At 32.6% G+C, this 25,680-nt stretch overlaps 1 protein-coding gene across 2 annotated transcripts in view; it reads left to right on the top strand.

The window, feature by feature from the left end:
- Positions 1-14,328, top strand: part of Btbd8 (BTB domain containing 8) — an 82,346-nt gene extending 68,018 nt beyond the window's left edge. For both annotated transcript variants that reach the window (XM_015500845.2, XM_048814461.1), the window contains 6 exons: positions 2,234-2,295; positions 6,775-7,480; positions 7,826-7,913; positions 8,316-8,455; positions 9,832-12,135; positions 13,440-14,328. In XM_015500845.2, the coding sequence (XP_015356331.2) occupies positions 2,234-2,295; positions 6,775-7,480; positions 7,826-7,913; positions 8,316-8,455; positions 9,832-12,135; positions 13,440-13,909 (3,770 nt within the window). In that variant the 3' untranslated portion in view covers positions 13,910-14,328. The remainder of the gene's footprint in view (positions 1-2,233; positions 2,296-6,774; positions 7,481-7,825; positions 7,914-8,315; positions 8,456-9,831; positions 12,136-13,439) is intronic.
- The last annotated feature ends 11,352 nt before the right edge of the window (positions 14,329-25,680 follow it).

The raw sequence follows: 25,680 nt of genomic DNA, 5'->3' as shown, positions 1-25,680 counted from the left end.
TAATAAATCATGTTTTGTTTTTGCTGCTGTTAGAAATTGAAACTCATTTCCTTTATATATACATATAAATTTTTAATCCTACTGTATATTAGCAACAGTATTCCAGCCAAATTTGCTTAAAGGCATTCTTGTGAAGAGGTTAGAAGTATAAAAGAATATAATCCATATAGAACAGATTACAAAACATACTTTCTCCCTTTGAAAACATATTTTACCATAAAGATTTTCCATCTTTTTCAGAAGACACCCTTTCTTGTGGTTTTGCCTAGATTGCATGGGTTTTTTTCACAATTGATTTGTTCGGTGATGTTATGTGTGCTATTGCAGAGTGTCCCTCAGGAACCACACAGTGTCTCTGATACTTAATAGGTACCATTTGAAACATAAGCATTAAACAAAAGATGTGCATTTCTCAGAATGTGTGATTGTTTCAAAAAACCAAAAATTTGAGGGTGTGGAACTAAAAATGGCTTCATGACTATTTTGGGGTTAAAGCCAGTGTCTTAGAAAAAAATCCTGGCATATTCTGCAAGTATACTTTTAAAAACAGTTTTAGCTAAGGGACTGTTTTCTGAAGTAAACATTTGTTTCCTATAAAAGATGGAAGCTATATGTGATGAAATATATTTTTGGTAATGTGTGAGTATATAAATCCTTTAGTGATACAGTTAAAATATGAACTGCTGTCTTATGTTGTAAATCTGACATGATAGTGCAGCTAGATGTTATTCAAACAGTACTTTTCAAAGAAATTCCATTTTTTAAATAACAAAAATCAAGAGATCTTTAGAAACTGGAATTTTTTTGTAGTGACTATTTCTATGCTGATTTTTAGATGATAGTTTATCTTTACTATAATATCTATACAATGTGAAGAAACAAAATAAGATTAGCATTCCTTGAGTAAATGTCCTTCAACTCTTTTCTAGTTGGTAGCAAACTTTGTTTTTCTCTGTTTTAGAGGATTTCATAGTTAAGTTGAACTTCAAACAATGTTCTTTAATTCTTTAAGCACTAATTAAAAATATATGTAAATACACAAATCTAAAGAAAATATCATTGGTAATACAGATAATTATCAAAAAGAACTCTCCATTCTATTACATTCCATCAGTGCAGTAATAATATTTATAAACCTTAAATATGAATAATAATGAATCCTGATTTATGCACAATTACTGCATTGGGAAACACAGATTAAAAAATATTTTGGGGTTGTCTTTGTTATAATATGTCTTGTATTCTAGCTGAGTTACTGACTTTTGGAAGAAATTTTCTATTAATTTTTTTTCCATATATTGTTGTGCAGAGTCATTTGCTTACTGTAAATCAGTCTTTACAATATCACTTCTAGAATCTTGCTTTGTCCTATAGCACATATCCTGTAAAATAGAGATTGTGGAAGATGCATGATAGTTAGATAATTTAATATATTTTTATTAGCTGTTTTAATAAAAATCAAATTTTGGAAATTATATATTTTTATTCAAAATATGTCTTAAAGCACCATAACCTTCAAAAGAAAGAAATACATTAGCTGAACTGTGTTGATAGACTTCATACCATTATTCCTATATATTTTCCTGACGTCATTCAAATTCTTATTTTAAGCGCATAAACATGAATTCCCCAGTACTTCTCATATAAACCTAACTTATAAAATGAATATTTATTTAATTCTAAAAGAAATAATATGAGTTTGAGAATTGTTTCTTGTTTTATTTTCAATAGAATCTTATTTTTTTGTTCTGTTTTCTCCTTCCTCATGACTTGCAGGCAAAACTAGGATATACTTTTAGTTAATTTCAACAGAGTATTTTTATATTTTTAGGATAAATGTTTTTTATGTTTAATTATTTGTAAAATATCATATTTGTCATAATGTATAATTTTTTGAAATTTGGAAAATAAATGAAACCAGTTATCTAAAAATTTTCAACATGAAAAATTTCTGGGTTTTTGTAAATATGTGAACATTCCTTGTGAGATTGCACTTATTATTAATTTTTAAAACAAATATCTTAGGAACTAGAGAAAGATTGAAAATTACATCCTTTTTAAAAAAATTCTAAAATACAATAGAGAATTATTTTGGTGCACTAGATTGGTTTCAGGTTTTTGTTGTTACTTCCATCAAAATATAATGTTTTGTGCTAGAATTCTATTTTTCTTGTGCTTCTTTGGTAAAAGTAATACTTTCTATAAAAAATAAATTGCTGTTTTTTTTCTACAGCTGCATTTGACAAAGGTGATGATCGAAGACTTGGCAAAAAGCCTATATTCAGTAGCTCTCAGGTAAACTTCTGAATTTTATAGGTTCAATGACAAAATATAAAAAATTATTGAAATTTTTTAGAAAAGATTTATTTAGTTGTAGATGAACACACAGTATCTTTATTTATTTTTATGTGGTTCTGAGGATCCAACCCAGTGCCTCACAAATGTGAGGCAAGCACTTTACCAATGAGCTACAGTCCCAGCCCCTTAAATTTTATTATTTTGTATTTTAGCCTAATTTTTAAAAATTTCTTTACTCATTAATTAAAGCTATTAGAAATAATTTTGAGTCTTTTAAAATCAAGTGTACACTGAATACATTTTTAAATGATGTGAATTTTTGATGTCCAGCTGGCATGAGAAGTAGCCACCTTTTTCATTTCCTTGAAAACCTTTTTGGCAAGTAATATATTGGAGCTATTCCAGTAGATTAGGAGTTTTTCAGAATTCTAGATCTAACTCAATGACTTTTTCTAATTAACCTATTTTTTTATTAAAGAAGGTCTTGCTTGTTCCAGTTTTCTCTATTTTAATTCACATTTTTTATGTGAAGAAAGCAATTGTTACCAAGAGCACAGTTGTGTTCTACTTTAGAAATTACTTAGTGTGCTTATGTAAGGTACTCAGTGTAATCAAATTCTCAGAAACAGTAGAATGGTGATTCCCAAAGACAGAGAGTAGAGTGGGTTATAGAAAAGGGGAGTTGTTTAGTGGGTATAGATTTTCAGTTTTGTAATACAAGAAAGTTCTAGAGATATGTTGTGTAACAAAGTTCATATAATTAATGTAACTATACTGGATGTTTAAAAATGTTAAGATGGTAATTTTGTGTTATATGTTTTTTACCATATACACACAAAAGTTACTTGATGTATTTATTATAACTGAAATTATATTTTTATTCCCACAAAATATGTTAATACTGGTTAGGGTTTCAAGATAATTTATAGCTGCTTATGTAATCAATAATATATTTAAAAGTACAGGGACTAGGATTGTGACTCGGTGGAACAGCGCTTGTCTAGCACGTGCAAGGCGCTGGGTTCAATCCTCAGCACCACATAAAAATAAATAAATAAATAAAATAAAGGCATTCTGTCCAATTGTAACTAAAAAGATTTTTTTTAAAGTGCAGAATTATACTAGCCTACTGTGTGCATTACAATGATAATATGAAAATATACATTGAGAGTTCCAGTTTGGAATGCAAAGAATATAGTGCCCTTGCAGAGTGGCTTAGGGAATCCTGTTTTCTTCCTTATAGAAAACACTGCAGCCCAAGCCAAACTGAGCTCTCATGGCTTAAGGCAGGATCAATATCTAAACAAATATCTTAGATAAGAAACTGGGATATTGGAGCTTTGTTCAGTAAACTTACTAGGACTATTCTCTACAGTGTGTTTCACAATATAGTAACTCCATCATATGTTCCACCTAAGAACATGTAGTTTGCACTAAGTTTAAGAATCAGTATACACTGTAGCTCCTCTTAGAGACTGTAGATAAAAATTATACCTTAAAAGTGGTGAGAAACACTACAGTAAAAGAAACTTGAATTTTGTTTCAACTAAATTTCTACTTGTTAAACTATAGGACACCACTAGGCTTCCCCTGAGTCACTTTAAGGCATATTATATAATTTCTCATAACATAGTTATTCTAGGAGATGTTACCTTAGGATTTTTTTTTAATGTACTTAAATTCCCAGTTATTCTTGTGGTTTTGTTGTTGTTGTTGCTTGTTTGTTTTAAGGCCTCCAGGAAGTAGTCTACCTGCCTTCTTTCCCCCTATTATAGAGCAGGCTTTTCCTCCTCCTCTGCCCTACAGCAAAATAGAACAGATTTTCATCATTCTTCCTCATCTTCCTGACCTTAAGGTTGTCTAAGAGTTATTTTCTGTTAACAACAATGGGAAAGAAATAGAGTAATAATTTTCCCTCAGAAAAGCAGTGGTATACTGAAATGAGTGCTACATATAAAATTAGAATAGTTCACATCTTGACATCACATTATTATCTGTGTTTGCTTATCTGTTAGATGGAATAATAAAACCAGCAGGATTATTGTGAAAATTAGTAAAAATAATTTTGAGGCAGTTGTCTGGTATGTAGTAAGTACTTAGTAAATGTGAAATGAATACACATGTTTTTCAAACAAAGATAAAACATTTAGAAGGTAGAGAAAAGGCTGAGTGCAATGACACACACTTGTAATCCCAGCAACTAGGAAGACTGAGGCAGGAGGATCACAAGTTGAGCCAGCCTCAGCAATTTAGTGAGGCCCTAAGAAACTTAGACGCTGTCTCAAAATAAAAAATGAAAAGGGCTAGAATGTGGCTTTGTGGTAAAGCACCCCTGGGTTCAATGTCCAATACCAAAAAAAAAAAAAAAAGAAGGTGGGAAAAAGTTAATCAGGTAAGACTGGGAGAAATATTTAAAAGAGTGCTAGTACTAAAATTCTTAAAAATAAAACATCTCATTTCTAGTAGTTGCTTCAAAATAAAATGGGGATAATATATATGAAACAATAGGACATGTATTGGTAATTGTTAAAGCTGGATATTAAGTACATGGCAGTTCGTCTTCTTTTAATTATGTTTAAATTTTTCTATAGTAAGAATTAACCAAAAAAATAATAATAAGAATACATTACAGGGTTATCTTTTATTTATTTATTTAGTCAATAGAATATGGTGATCATTCCCAATTGGTCATGTGTTCAGAAGAAACATTTAAACTTGGCAAATATAAGTAAGAGACTGCCTAGAAATTCATTTACATTGAATCTTCATCATATCATATTATATTAAGTTTCTAAAGGAGTATATTTACCCCATATAATACATACTACTTCAAAGTGCAAAGATTTAAGGACAGAGCAAATTAAGTATAGTCGGTTTGAAGGGAGAGAAAAGGTCTAAAAGCAGAACTTGACCTAATTTTAGGATTAAAAATAGAGGAATGTTATTTGTTGGGTTAAGATTTGATCAAAAAAGCAAAAACTGAGGAAAAAGCCTATCTGAACTTTATAAATATTAGACTCCTTGAACACTGATCTGAGGAAGATTATTCTCTATAGACATGCAAAATCTAAGGCCCAGCGTTGCTAATAACTTCTTAAATATCTCAGATCCATTGGAGGCAAAGCCAGTGTAAGTCTCATGATTCCTTTATCACCATACCTCACTTTTTACCAAATTTAGCTAAGTTATTTATATATTTTTATTGTCTATATGCACGCGTATATATATATATATATATGTGTGTGTGTGTGTGTGTGTGTGTGTGTCATTTTATCTTGGACAATTTTAAATGTAATATAGAAGCTTTTCAGATTTAGAAATAATTATATTATTGAATTATAATCAATATATGCGTAGTTTTAACAACAGCATTTTCTTGAGTCCTCAGTATATTATGGGCATGGTGTCAAGGGTTTTAGATACCAGAAGTGAAGACAATACAAGCTTTGCCTCCACAGTCTCATATAGCTTTACAAAGGGAAAAAAATGAACATTTACAATTTACCCAAAAAAATGACAATATAATCTTATATTTTTATTCTAAAATTTTTACCAACTTTAAAATTTTTGTTGTTCTCTTCCTTCCTAAGGTTAGGTTTTAAAAAATGATAAAGTGGTTGTGTTTGTCTTCATTATCTTTCTATTTTCCTCCTTTTTCCTTTTTCATATCCCTTTTCCTACACTTTCTCCAGGTAGCCTTACTGTACTACCCTCTTGTTCTTTAAAAAAACCAAGGTTTTCCGATGTAATAAGTTGTATTTCCTAGGAGTTTTTTGTTTGTTTGTTTGTGTTAAATTAAGACTCCAAGAAGTAAACTATTCTTACTATAGAGAATTAAATCTTTAATGATAAAATTTCTGGCATTTGGGATAGGGTTGAAGAGAGAGGTTTGGGTGAAAATCTTTACATTGTCTCTCAAATTATACCATTTGGATGATTACCACCTTGAAGCAGTAAGTCATGAGCTCAAGTCCTAATTCTGTCCCTTACAAGCTTATTACCTTGGGTAAGTCACATACTTGCTTTCATCCTCTATTTCTTATCTAAAAACTGAAAATATCTACAGGAGCTATTTCATAGGATTATTGTAAAGATTAATTGAAATGATGTAGGAAAAAGGTTTTGTGTGGAACCAGGAATTCCTAAAAAAATGTTGAATATTAATATTTACTTAAGGCATGCTGAACCTTTAGGTATTAATCTCTACCAGACCTAAAAAAATTAAAAATAGTATGGCTTTTATGAATATGTAAACCTTTAATGCTGTGTTTCAGGTTTGATTAAAGATAATATGGTCAGAGATAAAAAAAGTTTTGATCAAAATGATCAGAGACTCAATCCAAGTTTTAAATGACTTTAAATCATAACATAAACTTTGTTGTTTGTTTTCTCTGAAAAACTAGCTTACTGAAACAGAGTATTATATGTCAAATACTTCAGCCAAATTACAAAGTATTTTTTCTTCTTTTTTTATAGCAAAGGAGACAAGTTTCTGATTCTAGTATTATAAAAAACAAATCTTGGAGGGAAAATAACAAGTGTTGGAGTGCTCTCTCTGCTAATCAAAAGATGAAATCCGATGGATTAGGAGCATCTGGACATTCATCAAATACTAATAGAAATAGTATAAATAAAACCTTGAAGCATAATGATGTAAAGGAAAAGGATAGTACAAAAGTATCATCTAAGATTGCAAAAGAATTGAAAACTGGGGGGAAAAATATTTCTGGAAAGTCCAAAACTGTAATAAAGCCCCAAATAGAAAACAATGATAATGCAAAACTGGAAAACCTGCCACCTAAAGTTGTGGAAAAGTCAGCAATAGCAACGGCAGCAGCAACTGGACATAAGAATTCAGTAAATGGAAAAGGAGTGAAAAATCAAGAAGGGCAAATCACAGGCGCCAGACCCAAGGTACTCACTGGAAATTTAAATGGGCAAACCAAAGCAAAACCTTTGAAAAAAGTGACAGGGAAAGATTCTCCATGCCTCAGCATTGCAGAACCTTCCATCCAATCTCCAAATTCAAGTGTGGAATTATCAATTTCTGCTGGGTGTCTGGGCAAACCAAAAGAAAATGGATCAGTAGAAGAGATGTCTTCTGGTCAGAAGCTATCATTTTGTGATTCTCCAGAACAGATGGTGAAAAACAGTGTAGACAGTGTCAAAACTTCCATTGTAGGTGGGTTTTTAGCACTCTAAATTTTTTTTTTTTAATACTTTGTGTGAATTGTGTTGGGGAGCAAACCCAGGGCCTTGTACATGCTAGGCAAATGCTCTATTACTGAACTACACCTTTACCCCAAAACTCTAATTTTTAATTGCTCTTAACAAGTAAAGTTCTTAGAATAATGCTTGGGGGTCTTTTATTTTAAAATGCCATAAACTATTTATTTATATGTATTTGAGAAAACATAGTCCTTTCTACTTTAACACTTTTGTTTATAGTGTCTAACCAGTAAATTTATACCATATTGTTACATGTTTGTGTATTCTATCCCATGACTGACTTTTTCTTAATTTATAGCAGTAAAATCTCAGCCTGTTTCAAGAGTTACCAGTGGAACTTCCAACAAAAAAAGCATTCATGAACAAGACACTAATATAAATAACAGGTAGGTCTTCATTTATTGTTTAACCTATATGCTAACTTTCTCTGTAGTTAATTATATACTAACTTCTAACCAAATATTGTTAAAGTGTCTTTTCTTTGTTAAAAAAAGTAAAATATTATACTGTGATATTTTAAATGATTGTCTTATTTATGAAAGAAGTATATTTATACAAGAATGATTGATGCAAAATATTAGAAGAATATCTTTATACTTATGGCATTTATTATGTATTACTTTATCATACTTTACCTACACTTTTAAAACTTAAAAACTTATGGTTTCTCTATTTTCAAAAAAGATGTACTTTTATTTCTTGGGAAAAACATATTTCATGAGTGATTCTCTTAAAAGTTCATGTTTTGGAATCTCATTGTAATACTAAGTACAAACCATTTTTCTTAGTGTACTAAAGAAAGTCAGTGGCAAAGGATATAATGATCCAATACCACAGGCAATTTTGAAGAAAAGAGGAAATGGCAATGGACATGGTACAACTCAGCAGAGGACAAAGAATGCCCCATCTAATCTTGCTAAAACTCAAGGTAAAGCTGAAATAGTTGTGGGTATCATGGATATTACTTCCTTATGTAAGTTGGATAAGCAAAACTCAGATTTGGAACTTAAGTAGCAAATAAGACATAAGATGATTTTACTTATTTTACATTTGTTTCACATGACAGAGATGAGAGTTTAGACAAGTATTTTGATGTTTTGGAGGTATTGGTTTGGTTTTTATTATCCTTTGTGGGAAAAATAATTAAGGGAATTGCTGGTTTATCTTTATTTGTGGTGCTTTTATAGAGTATGCCCATATTTCTTGACAGTTTCATAGATAACTGTAAGAATTCCATCTGTAAAACCAACACTAAAAAGCTCTAAAAATAATGGTATAGTCTAGATAGCCATTATATAGAGAGGAAGAATTTTAAAAAGGAAAGAGTACCATTTAGATTGCATGATTTGCTAACATAATAACTGATTTTAAAAATTACTTTTCTTTATACATTAAGCCTTCAAATGTATAAGAGCAGTTTGTAAAATCCTCAGAATAATTTTGGTTTACATTATGAATTAATACTGAAAATCAATTTAAATAATAAGGCAGAGAAAATTATTTATATCTTAGTAATAGCTAAAAATTAAACATTTAAAATTATTTGCTAGAACTGGGGGCATATAACTCAGTGGTAGAACACTTGTCTAGTATACACAAGACTCTGAATTCCGTCCCTAGCACCACAAAACAAGCAAACAAAAAAAGTGTTTGATAACGCTTTTTGGTCTATTTGCATTTGAATGCCCCAAAACATCATCTCTAAGGCTAACCAGTATATACAAATGAATTCCCAAAGTTAATCTCTCATTCCCTTCAGGCAGCAGTTCTGGTTTCCACTGCAGATTTAAATTAATGAGCTACAATAATAGTGGTCTTCTTATAAGAAGTAAAATGGTTTTATTCATGTTTAAAGGAAAAAGGAACAATTTCAACAGTTTTCTATTTTCTGTTTAGCTTGCTTCTCATTTCCAGCTATGTAGAACACAGCCTTCCCCTCCCTCTCCCCACCTACCAAAAAAAAACTTCAGAGGGAAAACTTCCTTGCTCCTTTGGTCTAAGAAATCAGACTTTTTCCTCCCTCATATATTTATGCAAATCCAATTTTGGCGTAAGGATCAAGGCTCTTGAGGAAGAGAATCAATTTTAACTAAGACCCTAAAATAGTCCCTATATATTTTAATAGAAAAATAATTTTTAAAATTTTATTGTATGACTAAGTCCTAATCTGTAATTGTCCATTTGATCATAGATATGTAACCTTTCATTGTTTTTATTTATTTTATTTTTTCTAAAGTAATTTAAAATGTTGAATTTCACACAGATTTAGAGAATATATTGTATTTCTGAACTTTCTTTTCTTAGGATCCCAAGGTGAATCACCAAATTCAGTAAAATCTTCAGTCTCTTCAAGGAAGTCTGATGAAAAGTTGGACCATAAGACAACTTCAGATAAACAAACACCTAAGAAAAAAGTTGTTAAACAGGGACTCACAACTTTGCCTAAGGTTAATGCAAAAACGGTGTCAATGCCTAAAACCCTGAATCAGTCAAAGAAAGGTGAAACTCTGAATAACAAAGATTCAAAACAAAAAATGCTTCCTGGACAGATTATATTGAAGACTCAGTCTTCCTCTCAAAGACCTTTAAAAAATGAAACATCTGTTATACAAAAAAGCGTATTTAATCATGTAGATGATAACAACAAAGACAGTGCTTCTGAACAGAAGCCTCACAAACCTCTAACTAATCTTGCAACCAAAATCAATGGCACAGAAGCATTCCAGTCATCATGCAGACCTGACCCACAAAAGCCATTAAGCAGTCAAGAAAAAGAATGCCAAAATATTTTAAAGCTGGATAAATCAGTAAAACAAGAACTGAAATCAGAACAAATTTGTTCAGGTAAAAGTGAAACAAAACTTCCCAATCACAAAAACACAAATTATTGCATTCCTACTGAAGCATATTGTCCTTCTGGTGAAAGTGATAGTGTTGATTCAAAATTTTATAGTACCAGTGCTCAGAAGTCCATGATTTCAAATCCAAATGAAAACTCCTTAAACTCTAATCCAATTTGTGATTTAGACTCAACAAATGTAGAACAAATCCATTTAATATCAGACAGAGAGAAAGAAATAGGGAGAAAAGATATAAATAGAACATCAAGCATGAAATGCATAAAAGATGTTTTACCTTGTATTCCTGAAAGGATAAATAGTACCTTAAATTCTGTTCAAGATGACAGAAAATCTAAAATTCATGTAGAAAAACCAACAGTTCCTACTCAGTTACCTAATGACTCTGCCATGAAGGAAGATAAACTTAATACCACAGACTCAGATGTTTCCTCCAAATGTTTTTCGGGACAGACATCAGGAAAAAATTCTCCTAAAAATATGGAAACAGAAACTCCAGAGAATCATGAAACTTCAGAAGCTCCATTCATGGGTCACTGGAATTTGAGTACCAATGTGCTGCATCAGAGAGAGAGTCCTGAATCTGACACGGGCAGTGCTACCACATCCTCTGATGACATAAAACCCAGGTCTGAAGACTATGATGCTGGAGGGTCTCAGGATGATGATGGGTCAAATGACAGAGGTATTTCTAAGTGTGGGACTATGCTATGCCATGATTTCCTTGGAAGAAGTAGCAGTGATACTAGTACTCCTGAAGAATTAAAAATATATGATAGTAATTTAAGAATTGAAGTAAAAATGAAAAAGCAAAGTAGTAATGACATTTTCCAAGTTAACTCAACAAGTGATGATGAGATTCCTAGGAAAAGGCCAGAAATTTGGTCTCGATCCACAATAGTTCATCCTAGGGAAAAAGAAAATATTCCACGAGGCAGTGTCCAGTTTGCTCAGGAAATAGATCAGGTTTCTTCCTCAGCAGATGAAACAGAAGATGAGAGATCTGAAGCTGAAAATGTTGCAGAAAATTTCTCTCTCTCTAATCCAGCTCCTCAGCAGTTTCAGGGAATAATTAACTTAGCTTTTGAAGATGGAACTGAAAATGAAAGTCGTGAGTTTTCTGCAACTAAAAAGTTTAAAAGGTCAGTTTTACTTTCAGTAGATGAATGTGAAGAACTGGGATCTGATGACGGGGAAGTCCATACTCCCTTTCAGCCTCCTCTAGACTCACTTTCACCTTCTGATGTTTTCGATGGTGTTTCTCATGAACATCATGGAAGGACCTGCTTTTCCAGATTCTCACAAGAAAGTGAAGAAAGTATTTTACAGTGTAAGCGGCAAGAAAAAGGCAATAACACATATAAAAATGAAAGCACTCTTTTGGGTCTTAATAGCATTGACTCTTCAAGAAAAGAGAAACAGAGTGTTTCAGCCACTGACAAAGATAACACATTAGATGTCCTGTCCAAAGGAAGCAGGCAGTTTTTTCCAGAGAATAAAAAAGTAAATGGTGGAAACAGTATGACTAATGATGTTCAGCAACGCAGCAAATTCTTGGATAGTGACATAAAATCTCAAGAAAGGCCATGTCATTTGGAGCTTCATCAAAGAGAACCCAATTCTGACACACCAAAGAACAACTCTATGAAATCTCTAGACTCCTTTCGGAGTCAAGTTCTGCCTCAGGAAGGTCAAGTGAAAGAGAGCCATTCTACAGCTACCGAAAAAGCTAATATTGCTTTATCTGCAGGTAATGTACAGAAATAGAAATGCTAAATGCATAAGAAAATAAGTTTATAGAGTTTTAAAGTTTTATGTAGCCCTGAATGTTATATTTTAGGTAGATAGAATAATTACTTACACAACAGTTTCAAATTTTAAATGAAAATTTAAATTTCTTGATAATATGAAAATTAACTAGTTATTCATTTATTATTGTTCACCGAAAATCTTAGTGAAGAATTAATATTTAGTAAAAATTTTGGTTGTTTATTTGACATAACTAACCTATTAGGAGATTTTACATAAAGAGCAAATATAAAATCTTAGTTTGTTATTATTTAATTATTTATGTCTAATTTAACATAAGAATTCTCAACTAAGAAATTTTATTATACATTGGATATGATTTATGGACTTGCTAATAATATATCTGAGGGCTGTGCAATAACTATAGTAATATGTAACTAAAAGCACTGAACTATTTTAACAACTAGATTATTACAATTTATATGCATTTTACAGAGAGTAAAACTTTCAGGATCAATATAATTCTATTCTAAAATTTTCAAGTAAAAATTAAATTTCCTTAAAGAGATTATATTTAGAAGCAATGATAATATATGAAAAAAGCCCAGGCTTATTTCATATGCACAGAAGATTTCCTGTCTAATTGTTTTATGTTTTTGTCTTCCTTATTATGGTAATTCAGACTAATGACCCACATTTGAAATATGCAATAGTGGCTGACTAACTATTGTATATCATAATCAAGAAAAATGCTCATCTATAATCCCTATTTAGCAAAATCATAAGAATAGGAGTTTTTTTTTAAAAAAAAAAAAAGTTGTACTTTTTTGTTTGTTTGTCCTTGCTTGAATCCTTCTTTGCATGTGCAATATAAAAATAAACCTTTAGATAAAATGTATTTATACCCCCTTTTGGAAGTGACTTACTTTAAAAGTCACCATCAGATAAATTGTCTTTTTTTTTCCTCTTTAAGTTTCTATTGTAGTAAATTAGATATATGTGTACTTTCTATGTTTGTGTTGAAATAATTTGTTATTTTCTGTATAAGTTTTCAAATTAAAGAATGAAAAATTATTGTTAGTTGCCTATGTTGATTTTGCTGCTAAATCTCACCCTTGAATTTTTTTAACGTAGACAAAGAAATGCCTCAGAACTTTTGTCAGTTTTGTATAAATGTTATTTTCCCATTTTGTAGTTTTTTTGGGGGGCTATCACTGTTACATTGTATTAATATTGTACTACAAAACTCTGAGGAGTACCAACATGTGCAATTTTTACATTGTGTAGTATTATGAATTATTTCAGGAGACATAGATGATTGTGACACACTGGCACAAACCCGCATGTATGACCATCGGCCTTCAAAAACCCTTTCTCCAATATATGAGATGGATGTAACAGAAGCATTTGAGCAGAAAATGGAATCAGAAACACATGTTACAGATATGGATTTTGAAGATAATCAACATTTTGCAAAACAGGACTGGACTCTACTAAAGCAACTGCTCTCTGAACAGGACTCAAACTTAAATATTACAAATTCTCTTCCTGAAGATCTAAATTTAGCACAGTATTTAATCAATCAGACACTCCTTTTAGCACGAGACAGCTCAAAACCTCAGGGTATAGCACATGTTGACACTTTGAACAGATGGAGCGAACTAACATCTCCACTGGATAATTCCTCAGCAAGTATCACCATGGCTAGTTTTTCCTCAGAAGATTGTTCACCTCAAGGTGAATGGACAATTCTGGAACTGGAAACTCAGCATTAAGAGTCTTAACATTTTGGAAAATTTTAAACTGTGTCACTCCTTTATTTTTTGATGCCTATACTATATCTAAATTATAATTGCATTAGCCAGACATAGACTGTCCTTAATATTGAGGGAGTCTTTCCAGTTTATTAAAGTAAGCATAGTTTATTTATTGATATGCTATCACATGTAGAGGGAAAAAAAGTGTTTTTTCTAAAGTTTTTGAGCATGTTTTCTATAATTGTTAGAGAAATTAGGAGACTTCCAAGGAAAAACACTTGCTTCAGTTTTCCTTTCCTACCTGATCATTTGTTTATAATTCAAGAATTTAAAATGTGAATGCACAAGTATGTCAGTCTCTTTACCCTTTTACTTTTGTTCTGCATATGGTACCATAGTAGTTTAACAATAAAAAAAAAACTTACTGTACTTGTGTCAGTTTATATAATCTGTGAATGACAATTTAACTCAGGTTGGGGTGGTTTAAGCCAGAAAATCTTGAAGCAAGTGTACCTCAAATTTCAACCACACTGTTAATAGGATAAGAGAAATAGAATTTCCTGTATTTCTCTTTTGGGGATATATCCAGAGAAAGGTATCTGCCCCTGTTCAAAAGCAGCAGGAAGACTGTCTATCTTACTTTGGTAGACTGCCTTACAGTTTAATTCATTTTGTTAGGAATATTTTGGAATTGCACCTGCAGTAGACTAGCATTAAATATTAACTTGAACAAATTAGAATAAAATAAAAAAATTAACTTAAAAATGGGTACATGTGGCAATTGAGGAGTTACTGAGTTTTAATTGTGTGTGTGTGAATGAATTTGTTCTTTACTGGTTTATATACTTTAGTTCCTTATTTGCTTGATCAGATTATCTTTCAGTCTAATTTCAGTAGAAAGACAAAAATAAATTTTTCTACAAAATTATCTAGGGGATAAAAACCTTTTCTATAGAATTCTATAGGGACTGAATACTTTGACCTTTGATACTGGTGGATATTGTCCTTTAGGATAATGGGACTTCATATAGCACCTCTCTCAAAGCTTTATAGCTAACTCATAATTCCTCTAAAATATGTCAGAATTTCTATAAGATTTCTATAACTTTGTAGCTGTAATCTAGTTGTATAGGCCAGGTGACTTTTTGAAATATACCTATTTATAAAGTACTTTCACAAAAGGAGAGGGAAAGGGAAGAATTGGGGAGTGAAGTTGACAAAATTATGCTAGGTGTGTGTATGAATATATCACAAAGTTGTTTTTGAAGTAGTGAAGTAACATAACCAGGTATATTTTAAAAAGATAACTGTCCATAGTAATGAAAAGGACCTGATCTGGAGAAACACCCAAACTTGTCAATCTTAGAAATGGGGAATGGAGAAGAATTTGATAACAGAGACATTAGGTAGGTTGAGATTCTAGAAGATGGGATGGAATTTTAAAGTTTCTATCACAAATAATCCACACACTGAGGGCCTGATATGATTCCAGGATTTTTCTAGGACCTGGACTAAAAAGATGAATGACATAGAACCTTGTCCTTGAGTATCTCAAGTCAACTAAGGAGATAGATTGTTAAACAAAAACTGCAAAATAGTGATGTGAAGTGCCACAATAAAGCTCTGTGCAAAATATAATTAATGTATAAAGGACAGAGAAGTGATGGAGGAGTGCTCAGAGTAGTTGGGATTCACAAGACAAAGGAAAATGCACACCCTTGGCAGAAAACGAATACATTGGGAGTGAGGAATTCTGTTTTTTTCCATGTCACTAGAGAGAAGGGAATGGATAGGAAGGTCAAGAGATGAAGTTGGACAGCAAAGTGGAGTCTAGAAAGGAACATGATCAGATTTTCACTTTACAACATTTTGATAGCAATATGTAAGATACAGTGGGATAATAACAAGGGCAAGGAGATTAGTGAAGGATCTTGCCTGAGAAAAAGCTTGAGTGGAGAGAGAAAAGTAAATATATTTGAGATCTAAAAGGTGGAGTTGGAGAAACTTAGTGTCTGGATATGGAAATTGGAGAAGTGAGTTAGAGATTTAGATTTTTAAATCTAAATCTAAAAAAGTGAAGCAGGCATAAGCATAAAGATGAATTTAATTTGGGGCATACTGAGTTTGAGATGCCTGTGAGATATTACAGAGGCTGAGGACAAACTATGGTTAAATAGAAGAAAAGCCTACAAAGAATACTGAAAAAGAAGTATTAAAAGTAGAAGTAGAGGCAGGCACACAGCACACACCTGTGATCCCAGTGACCCAGGAGGCTAAGGCTGGAGAATCACAAGTTAAAGGTCATCTTACACAATTTAGTAAGACCCTGTCTCAAAAATAAAATTTTTAAAGAGATGGGGATATATTTAAGAGGAAGAGTGCCCTTGGGTTCAATCCCCATGACTAAAAAGTAAACAGGAAGCCAAGATGAAAAGAATAGAGTGATGAATGAACAATCTTGTTACAAAATCAGAAAAGGGTAAATCAAGGTACCAGTTTCTATTTTGACCTATCCAATTCACAGGGATTTTTAAAAGTTTTTTTTTAAAATCAATATTAGCAACAGAACAAATTTGGGATTTTTTGTATATTTTTTGGAAATTGCAAGTTACCTTTCCAGTAAGAAATTAGTGAATATCAAGAGCTTCACAGCTTCATGTCCTTAACCTCGTCCTTTCTCCTCTTGGGATCTACCATTTAAGAAATTGGTCACAGTTGTGCACACCTGTAATCTGAGAAATTTGGGAGATTGAGGCAGGAGGATTGCGAGTTCAAAGCCAGCCTCTGCAATTTATTGAGGCCCTAATCAACTTAGTGAGACCCTGTCTGAAAATGAAAAGGGCTGGGGTCGTGGCTCAGTGGCTAAGCACCCCTGGGATCAATCACACACACACACACACACACCCTCTGCCAAAAAAATTAAGGATCTTGCCAGATGCAGTGACACATCTGTAATCCCAATTACTTGGGAGGCTAAACGGAGGAGCAAAAGTTCAAGGCCAGCATAGTGAGACCCTAAAGAATTGGGATATAGCTCAGTAGTAGAGCAACTCTGGGTTCAATCTCCAGGACAAAAAATGACAACAACAACAAAAACACCTCAAAGATTTGCCTACAAAGTGTTTTATCAGAAAACTAGATATATTAGTAAAATTTAAAAGTAACTAAATGTCAACTATAGAAGAAAGGCTAAGTAATTTATGGTAAAGCTATATAACTCATGCAATGTTGAAAATTGTTTCCAAAAAAATATTTTTTAATAACAAGGGATGGTTCTTATAAAAAATAAATACCCAGGTTGTATTTTCATAATCATATTGTGTCCTAATTCTGTGTGTGAACATTTAAAATCTACTTTCTCAGCAAAGTTCAAGTAGACTATACAATATTGTTAACTGTAATTATTATGTTGTACCTTAGACCTCCAGAACTTATTAATCCTGCATTACTTTTATTTCCTTTGACCAACATCTTCTCATTTTTCCCAGGCCCTTGTGACTACCTTTCTGCTCTTTCTATGAGGTTAACATTTTGAGATTCCTCATATGAATGAGATCATGTAATATTTGTCTTTCTGTACATGGTTATTTCATTTAATAATGCCCTCCAGGTTCACCAATATCACAAATCAAAGGATTTCCTTCTTTTTTTAAGACTGATTAGTATTCTGTTGTATACATGTGCCATTATCTTTATTCATTTATCTTCTGTTGAACACTTAGGTTGAGTCCATATCTTGGCTATTGCGAATAATAGTGTAATAAAATAAACATGGGAGCACAGACATCTCTTTGAAATACTAGTTTCATTTCCTTCAGATGTACAGTATACCCAGAAGTGGTGTTTCTGGACCATCTGGTAGTTCTATTTTTGATTTTTTGAGGAAACTTCATTCTCTTTTCCATAATAGCTGCACCAGTTTACATCCCCAACACCAGAGTACAAGAGTTCCTTTTTTTCCATTCTCATTAACACTTGCTTACTTATGTCTTTGATAATTAAAGTTCTAACAGGTGTGAGGTGATATCTCATTATGGCTTTAACTTGCATTTCCCTGATGATTAATAAAGTTGAGCATTTTTCATATACTTTTTAGCATTTGTAGGTCCTCTTTTGATAAATGTCTATTCAGGTCTTTTGCATATTTTATAGTTAGATTTTCTTGTTACTGAGTTGAGTTCTTTGTGTGTGTGTGTGTGTGTGTGTATATATATATACATATGTGTATATATATATATATATATATATACACATATATATGTATATATATATGATCAGATATATATGTCTTATAAGATAAATGGCCCGTTATCAGATGTAAGGTTTACAAACATTTTCTCCCATTCTGTAGGTTGTCTGTTTACTTTGTTGATTGTTTACTGTGTGGGACCTTTTTAGTTTGATGCAATCCCACTTCTCTGTTCTTGCTTTTGGTGCCTGTGTTTGTGGGATCATATTTTTAAAAAACTAGATAATTTAGATCAATGTCAAGAAGCTTTTATCCCTGTGTTTTCTTCTAGTAGTTTTGTAGTTTCAGTTCGTATATTTAAGTCTTAATTTATTTTGAACTAATTTTTGTGTATGGAATAAGTCAAGGGCCTAAGTTTCTTCTTCTGCATGTGAATGGACAGTTTTTTCCAGCTTCATTTATTGAAGAGACAATCCCTTCCCCATTGTGTGTTCTTTGCACCTTTGTCAAAGATTAGTTGACTATAAACATGTGGGTTTATTTCTGGACTTTCTGTTCTGTTCTGCTGGTCTTGATGTCTACTTCTGTGCCAGTGTCATGCTGTTTTGATTACTATAGCTTTGTAGTAGCTATAGTACTATATAGTAGGCTGAAAAGTGAAGAGGAATTAAAGAAGTAGAACTTATTCTTTCAAGGAGTGTGACTGAAAAGGAGATGGTGTTGGCTTAAAGATACTGTTTTTGATTTTTGTTTCTGTTTTGAGACATAGTTTTGCTATGTTGCCCAGGCTGGTCCTGAAGTCCTGGGCTCAAGAGGTCCTCTACCCTCAGCCTCCCCAGTAGTTGGAACTGCAGGCACATGCCACCACACTCAAATGTGTTACTGCAGGAAGCCATCTGTGAACTGTACATAGATTAAAACCATATTGAATCCATTAGGCAGGAAAGTCTGGTATTGGGAACTCCCAGCAGCAATCCTAATGGTTTGAGAATGCCTGGTTCATGTGGCTTCCTACCTAGCTCCATCACAAGTTCAGCACAGCACCAGAGATGGGTGTGACCTGCTAAGAGTAAAACACCCTGCCTAGCTCCACCTTTATATCCTGTTTTTCTTGAAGAAGCAAGCACCTAGACAAGTCTCCTCCCACAATGAAACCTTATACTTACCAATCCCTTTGATCTGTACCACTATAAATAAAGGAAGCTGGCTCCATCTTTGTTAAATGCCTGCCCCTCTGGTCGGCTTAACCCATCACTGCATCTGCTCTGTAAAATATATTTCTGGTCTTTGGTGTCTATTTCGTGGTTCTACTTTCATAACTTTTATTTTGCAGCCAAACTATCCCTCCAATGGGAACCCATTCCCTCGCCCACACAGAACATGAGCAAGATGTTACTGTTGTTTTTAATTATAAAACTGTTTTAGGGGCTGGGGATGTGGCTCAAGCGGTAGCGCGCTTGCCTGGCATGCGTGGGGCCCGGGTTCAACCCTCACATACAAACAAAGATGTTGTGTCCGCCGAAAACTAAAAATAAATAAATATATATTTAAAAAAAAAAAAAAACTGTTTTAGGGCTGGTACTGTAGCTCAGTGGTATAGTGCTTGCCTTGCACATGTGAGGCACTGGGTTCGATCCTCAGCGCCATATAAAAATAAATAAGACTTTGTGTGCATCTACAACTTAATTTTTTTTTTAATCTTTTAAATTGTTTTAGCACTTTGAAAATAAGGAGTTGGGAATAATGAGTCAAGGACCATCAAGAATGAGGCAGGAGAACCAGGTACTGTGGCATACACCTGTAGTTCCAGCTACTCAGGAGATGGAGGCGAGAGGATCACTTGAGCCCTAGAGTTCAAGGCCAGCCTGAGCAATATAGCAAGACCCATGCCTCCTCTACCCCATCTCCAAAAAAACAAAGCAAAAGAAAGAGTCAGAAGGTGGGATCAAGTACAAAGATAACTAACTTGACACAGGGCATTTCAAGGAACTTCAGGGGCATTTTTGTTTTGTTTTGTTTTGTTTGTTTTGTTTTTTTAGTACGAGGGATTGAACCAGGGGCACTTAATCACTTAGCCACATCCCCAGTCCTTTTAATATTTTGTTTTGAGAAAGGATCTCACTAAGTTGCTTAGGACTTTGTGATCCTTCTGCCTTCGCCTACTGAGTTGCTGGGATTATAGGCGTGTGCCACCAAGCCCAGCACCAGGTTATGTCTACAACTGAAGCACTGATGCATGTGGGACAGCAATGGAATAGAAACCTGAAAAAGTGCATGCAAGCCAAACTAGGATGAATCCTGCAGGCCACGGCAGGGATTATGAGCAAGCCATTATGGGCAAACATCTTAAGAATTTTAAACAGGCAAATACATTACATGTATGACTTTTTCATTAAGATTACTCAAATTCTAGCAGGTAAAAGCTGATTACTCTTGATTGAAAAAAGAGATAATTTTCAATTTGGACATGACACATTAGAGATACAATTTAGACTTCCAAAGTAAACATAATGTCTTCCAAAACTAAGAAACCCAACAATCCATGACTTCTACACATGTTCACTCCATTTCCTGGTTGTTTTTTGAAGTGTAGTGGGTAGAAATGAGGACTTTGGCTTGGTTTAATATAATCTATTGCCAGAGCTATTTTGAAGTTGGAATTATCTACACATTCTTCTCTAGTGATATATTCTTTTTATATTTCAAATTCTGATAAAAGAATACTTTGAATCTCATTTAGCTAGATATTATAAGTTTCTATCAGTTATTATTGCAGAAGTTACTTTTAGAGTCCATGATTCACCTTTCATACAATTGTTCCTTAATTACTTCCAAACTTAGCCAATATTAGCATAATAATTTAATTCTAATATGAGAATTTCAATTCTACTGGACTGTATTTAATTTTTTTTTTAGTTGTCGATGGAACTTTATTTTATTCATTTATTTTTATGTGGTGCTGAGGATCAAACCCAGTGCCTCACACTAGGCAAGCACTCTACCACTAGGCCACAACCCAGCCCCTGACTGCATGTTTATAATAACGTTGCACCCTGATCAACTAAACATTGAATTTCTAAATCAAGAACATATAAAAAAAATATTTCCATGCAATGATATAACATTTTTCCCCAAAAGGGCTCTCATATAAAATATGCTGAGTTTTATGTTTTCTTTCCATTTTAAGCTCTGGTTCAGCCCAGCAAGACAGCTTAATTTTGAAAAATTGCAATTGAAATATACCTTCATTTACACAATCACATGTTTTAGGAAAGAATATGTCTACACCACTAATTATACTATTAGTTCCACGCATCTCTCAAAAATATAAACAATCAACTCTGTTAAATTAAATAAGCAGGAGTTCATTAGTTTGAATGTATAGCCATACTTTGAGTTCACACATAAAGAACTGCAACCTATTTTTTTTTTAAGAACTGCAATATAACTTAGTATGCAACACACTGAAAATGTAAGTAGGAAAACAGCTAAGTCTCAGTCAACCATAAGCTGTCAAGACTTTAGCCAATCTCAGTCTGCTAACTGATCAGACCATGTCCAAATAAGGCAATAGGTGGAGCTATCACCAATGGAGTTATTTTTGTACTTCCTTTTCTGTCTACAAATAATGCCTGCTGCTGCAGAGCAGAATTGACTGAACCTTTTCTGGTTCTGAGTTCTTTCCAATTCATGAATCGTTCTTTGCTCAAATATCTCTGCTAAATCTAAAAATGTCGGAAGTTCTTCGTTTACAACTTTTCTTATAAAAGTAGTTTTTTAAATTTAATTTTTAGTTCCTTTAACAACTTTTAAGAAAGTAAAACAATATCTTCTTTGAGTTTTTTGATTTAATATGAATTATAGAGAACAAATTCAATAAAATAGCATCCCATTGAATCAAAAGAAAATGGAAGGAAAGAATATAATAGTGGGAATTAACTAGAAGTCAGAAAAAGAGTAGAACTGATAGACTCGAGGAGCTGTTTACTAAAACCAAACTCACACTGGCTTAATGGAGAGGAAAGAATAAATAGAAACTATTAATAAGAAAATAACAAATTATATATAATAGCTACACATAATCACAGTTGAAAACCTGCTAGTTGAAAAAAAGTGCTAGCTGGTTCACTAAGTCATTTTAGAATATGAAGAACGAAGAAAAACCATCACATGCAATTTAAGAAGACATCATAATGTGATTACTAAAATCTGAACAAAGCATAAAAGAGAAAATTATAGAATTATATCACTTATGATAATCATTGCAAAATACCAAAATGATCCAATAGTATATTAAAATAATACATGGCAATTTAAAAAATACAAGGTGATTGAATGTTGGAAGACTTTTCATATAGTACACCCAAACAAAAAAAAATCTCAATAGATGACAAAATTTAACTTGAAACAATGACATCAAATGTACTTTAAGAAAACATGAGTGATATTTTAATAAACTCTTGCAGTAAGAAAACACATAAAGGAGCTGGGGATGTAGCTCAGTGGTAAAGTGCTTGCCTAGCCCATGTGAGACATTTGGTTCAATCCTCAGCACCACATAAAAATAAAAGTATTGTGTCCATCCACAATTAAAATATTTTAAAAATAAAGAAAGCACATAAAAACAAGAAAATACATGGAACTTTGAAATAATAAAAAATAAGATTGATAATTTGGCCATTTAAAATTTAGTGGGTGGGGTTGTGGCTCATAGGTCGAGCACTTACCTAGCATGTGTGAGGCTCTGGGTTCGATCTTCAGCACCACATAAAAAGATAAATAAAATAAGGGCATTGTGTTCACCTACAATTAAAGAAGATTTTTTTTTAATTTAGAACTAAGATATAATCAAAATATAAATGGAATGAAAAGACAACAAGATAAATTGGGGGAATCTTTTTTCTTTTTAACAAAAATTAAATTGCAATCAGCCAGTAAACAATTAAAAAAAAATTCTTCACCAGACTCATGCTTTAAAAAGCATTAAAAAAAAGAACAAAAAGAGGAAGCCTTTTTGAAAATATGAATCAATTCAGTAAGTAATAATACATGTAATATAAGACTATGTACGGTAAGTAAAAAAAATGAATGTATGCTAGTCCATTTTTATTAGGAATTACAAATGAAAACAAGTCAGATACTTTGTTGACTTCATTTAAAAGAAAGGAGCAAATCAGACTCAACTAACCAACTGAAGTATATTAAAGTAGAAAACTAATTCTATATTTTATTATACCATACATGTTTAAATTATTGGTCAAGTCAGAAACAAAAAAACACAATTTTTTTCTAATTTTCAAAATCAAGCTAAAATTTTGGGCAGATTACATTATAACTCAGTCCAAGAACAGTGTGTGGGATGATTGTGCTTTTCATAGTCAATGAAATAAGAAAATCTAAAAATTACTAAGGAGGAAATGAAAACACTTTGGACTGTCATATGTAGCACAAATGCCTGAGTCAATTTATATTACCACGCAGATTTATTTGCAGCACATCCGCGTCATGCAGCTTTTAGTGCCATCACAGATTTACCACTCTTATCTGCTGCTTTTTAATTTTTTAATTTCCTTAGAAGCAGGAAAAAATCATAAGATTAGTTCATTCTCCCATATTTTTTTCCTTAAAAATTACTGGTCATTTATCATCTATTTGTATGTGATGTTGACTTGATATCTTGTTAGAAATGAAAATTTGATCATAGATTCTAAAGTTAGTAATATTCTAAATGAGGGAATTCTTAGGGAAAAAATTATTGCATTTCCCCAAGTGATTGGAAAGATATAAGTGGTTACCTGAGTCATCCAGGGGAGTGATGCATCATTTGTCCATGAAAATAATCTCATTTTCATATTTCAGTTCCCTTTTAGCCACCAACAACATATCTTTATTAATTTGGCTGTTTACCCTAAGGGAAGGTTGAAGTATGTATAGATTCTTTCTTTGATTTATATACTGAAGTCCTTTTAATAAGAAAAAAGAAGGAAAGCAAATTAGGAATATATTTGTAAGAAATATGACAAAGATTTACTTTATAATATACAAATAACCTATATATTAATTAGAATGGTTAACAGCCATATAAAAACTAGGCAAAGAATAAAATTATCAAAAGAAAAAATAGAAATGGTCAAAATACAGTAAATAATAAGATAGTTATATGCTAGTTATTAAAGAAGTACAAAGTCAAATATGCTTAATAATTTAACTAATAAAAATTAAACTATAAAACCCAATGTTGGCTAGAGTATAGTAACATTGCCATTGAATTCATATATTTCCCCTATAAGTGTAAATGGGTGCAAACTTTCTGGAACGCTCTTTAGCAATAGGAATAAGGATCTTAAAATTGTTATAATCATTAACTTGGTAATGTCACTTTTAGTAATTTAATGAGTAATCAGCAATAGTTGAAATATATACTTGAATATATGTAATATTGTTTAAAGTGCTGAAATATGGAAATTATTTGATTTTGTTTGCATTTCAGAGGATAGAACCCACAGCCTCAGGCATGTTAGGCAAGTGCTCTGTCAAGGAGCTATATCCTCAACCCCTGTTATTTTGATATTAAACCACTTCAGTAAATTTCATGTTTGATAAGAATATTTGATGATTTTGGGGAATGTTCACAAAAAAATGAAGAAGTTATGTATTAATGTATATATATGTAATGTAACATATTTATAATAAAAACTGCTGTGATAGTCTTTTGTGTCAATTTGACTGAACTATAACATCCAGTGATTTAATTAAAAAAAAAAAAAACTAGGCGTTGCTATGGAGAATTTTTTTTTTAGATGTGTCCAATCTCTAGACTCCTTTGACTTTTAGAAAAGAAATTGCCTTCCATAATGTGGATGGGCCTCATTCAATCAGTAAAAGGCTTTAAGAACAAAGACTAGTTGAGTCAGGTTTGATTACACACACTAAAGGAGGCTGAGGCAGGAAGATTCTAAGTTTCAGGATTATGTCAGCAATTTTGCAAGACCCTTTCTCAAAAAGGGATGGGGATGTAGTTCAATGGTAAATTGCCCTGGGTTTTATCCCCAGGAGAGAGAGAGAGAGAGAGAGAGAGAGAGAGAGATCGAGAAGCTGTAGTTTCCTGGAGAAGCTGAAAAACTACCTTAAGAATGGAGTGTCAGTTCCTCTGCCAGCATCCATGGGAGCCTGTAGTTGACAGAATCGAGTCTGAAAATTCTCTGCTCCAATCCCCTCCAGACCACCAGGACCTCAGCTTTCTATTATTTGAAAACACTAAGAATAATGTCCCTGCATCAATTTTTACTAGAGTCAATCACCTGCCATGCCTGGAACAGGGGTTGTACCCAAATTAACCTTAGCTAATAATCATCAAGTGCATATCTATAAGAAAATGGGGAGGGCTGGGGATGTGGCTCAAGCGGTAGCGCACTCGCCTGGTATGTATGCGGCCCAGGTTCGATCCTCAGCACCACACACAAAGAAAGATGTTGTGTCCGCCAAAAACTGAAAAATAAATATTAAAAAAAATTCTCTCTCTCTCTCTCTCTCTCTCTCTCTCTCTCCCTCCCTTTTAAAAAAAAAAAAAAAAGAAGAAGATGGGGAGCCAGTGAACAAA

This window comes from Marmota marmota, unplaced genomic scaffold, assembly GCF_001458135.2.
Source record: "Marmota marmota marmota unplaced genomic scaffold, marMar, whole genome shotgun sequence".
In the NCBI taxonomy this organism is placed as follows: Eukaryota; Metazoa; Chordata; class Mammalia; order Rodentia; family Sciuridae; genus Marmota; species Marmota marmota.
Note: the sequence above shows the minus strand (reverse complement) of the source record. Positions and strands in the feature narration are given on the sequence as shown.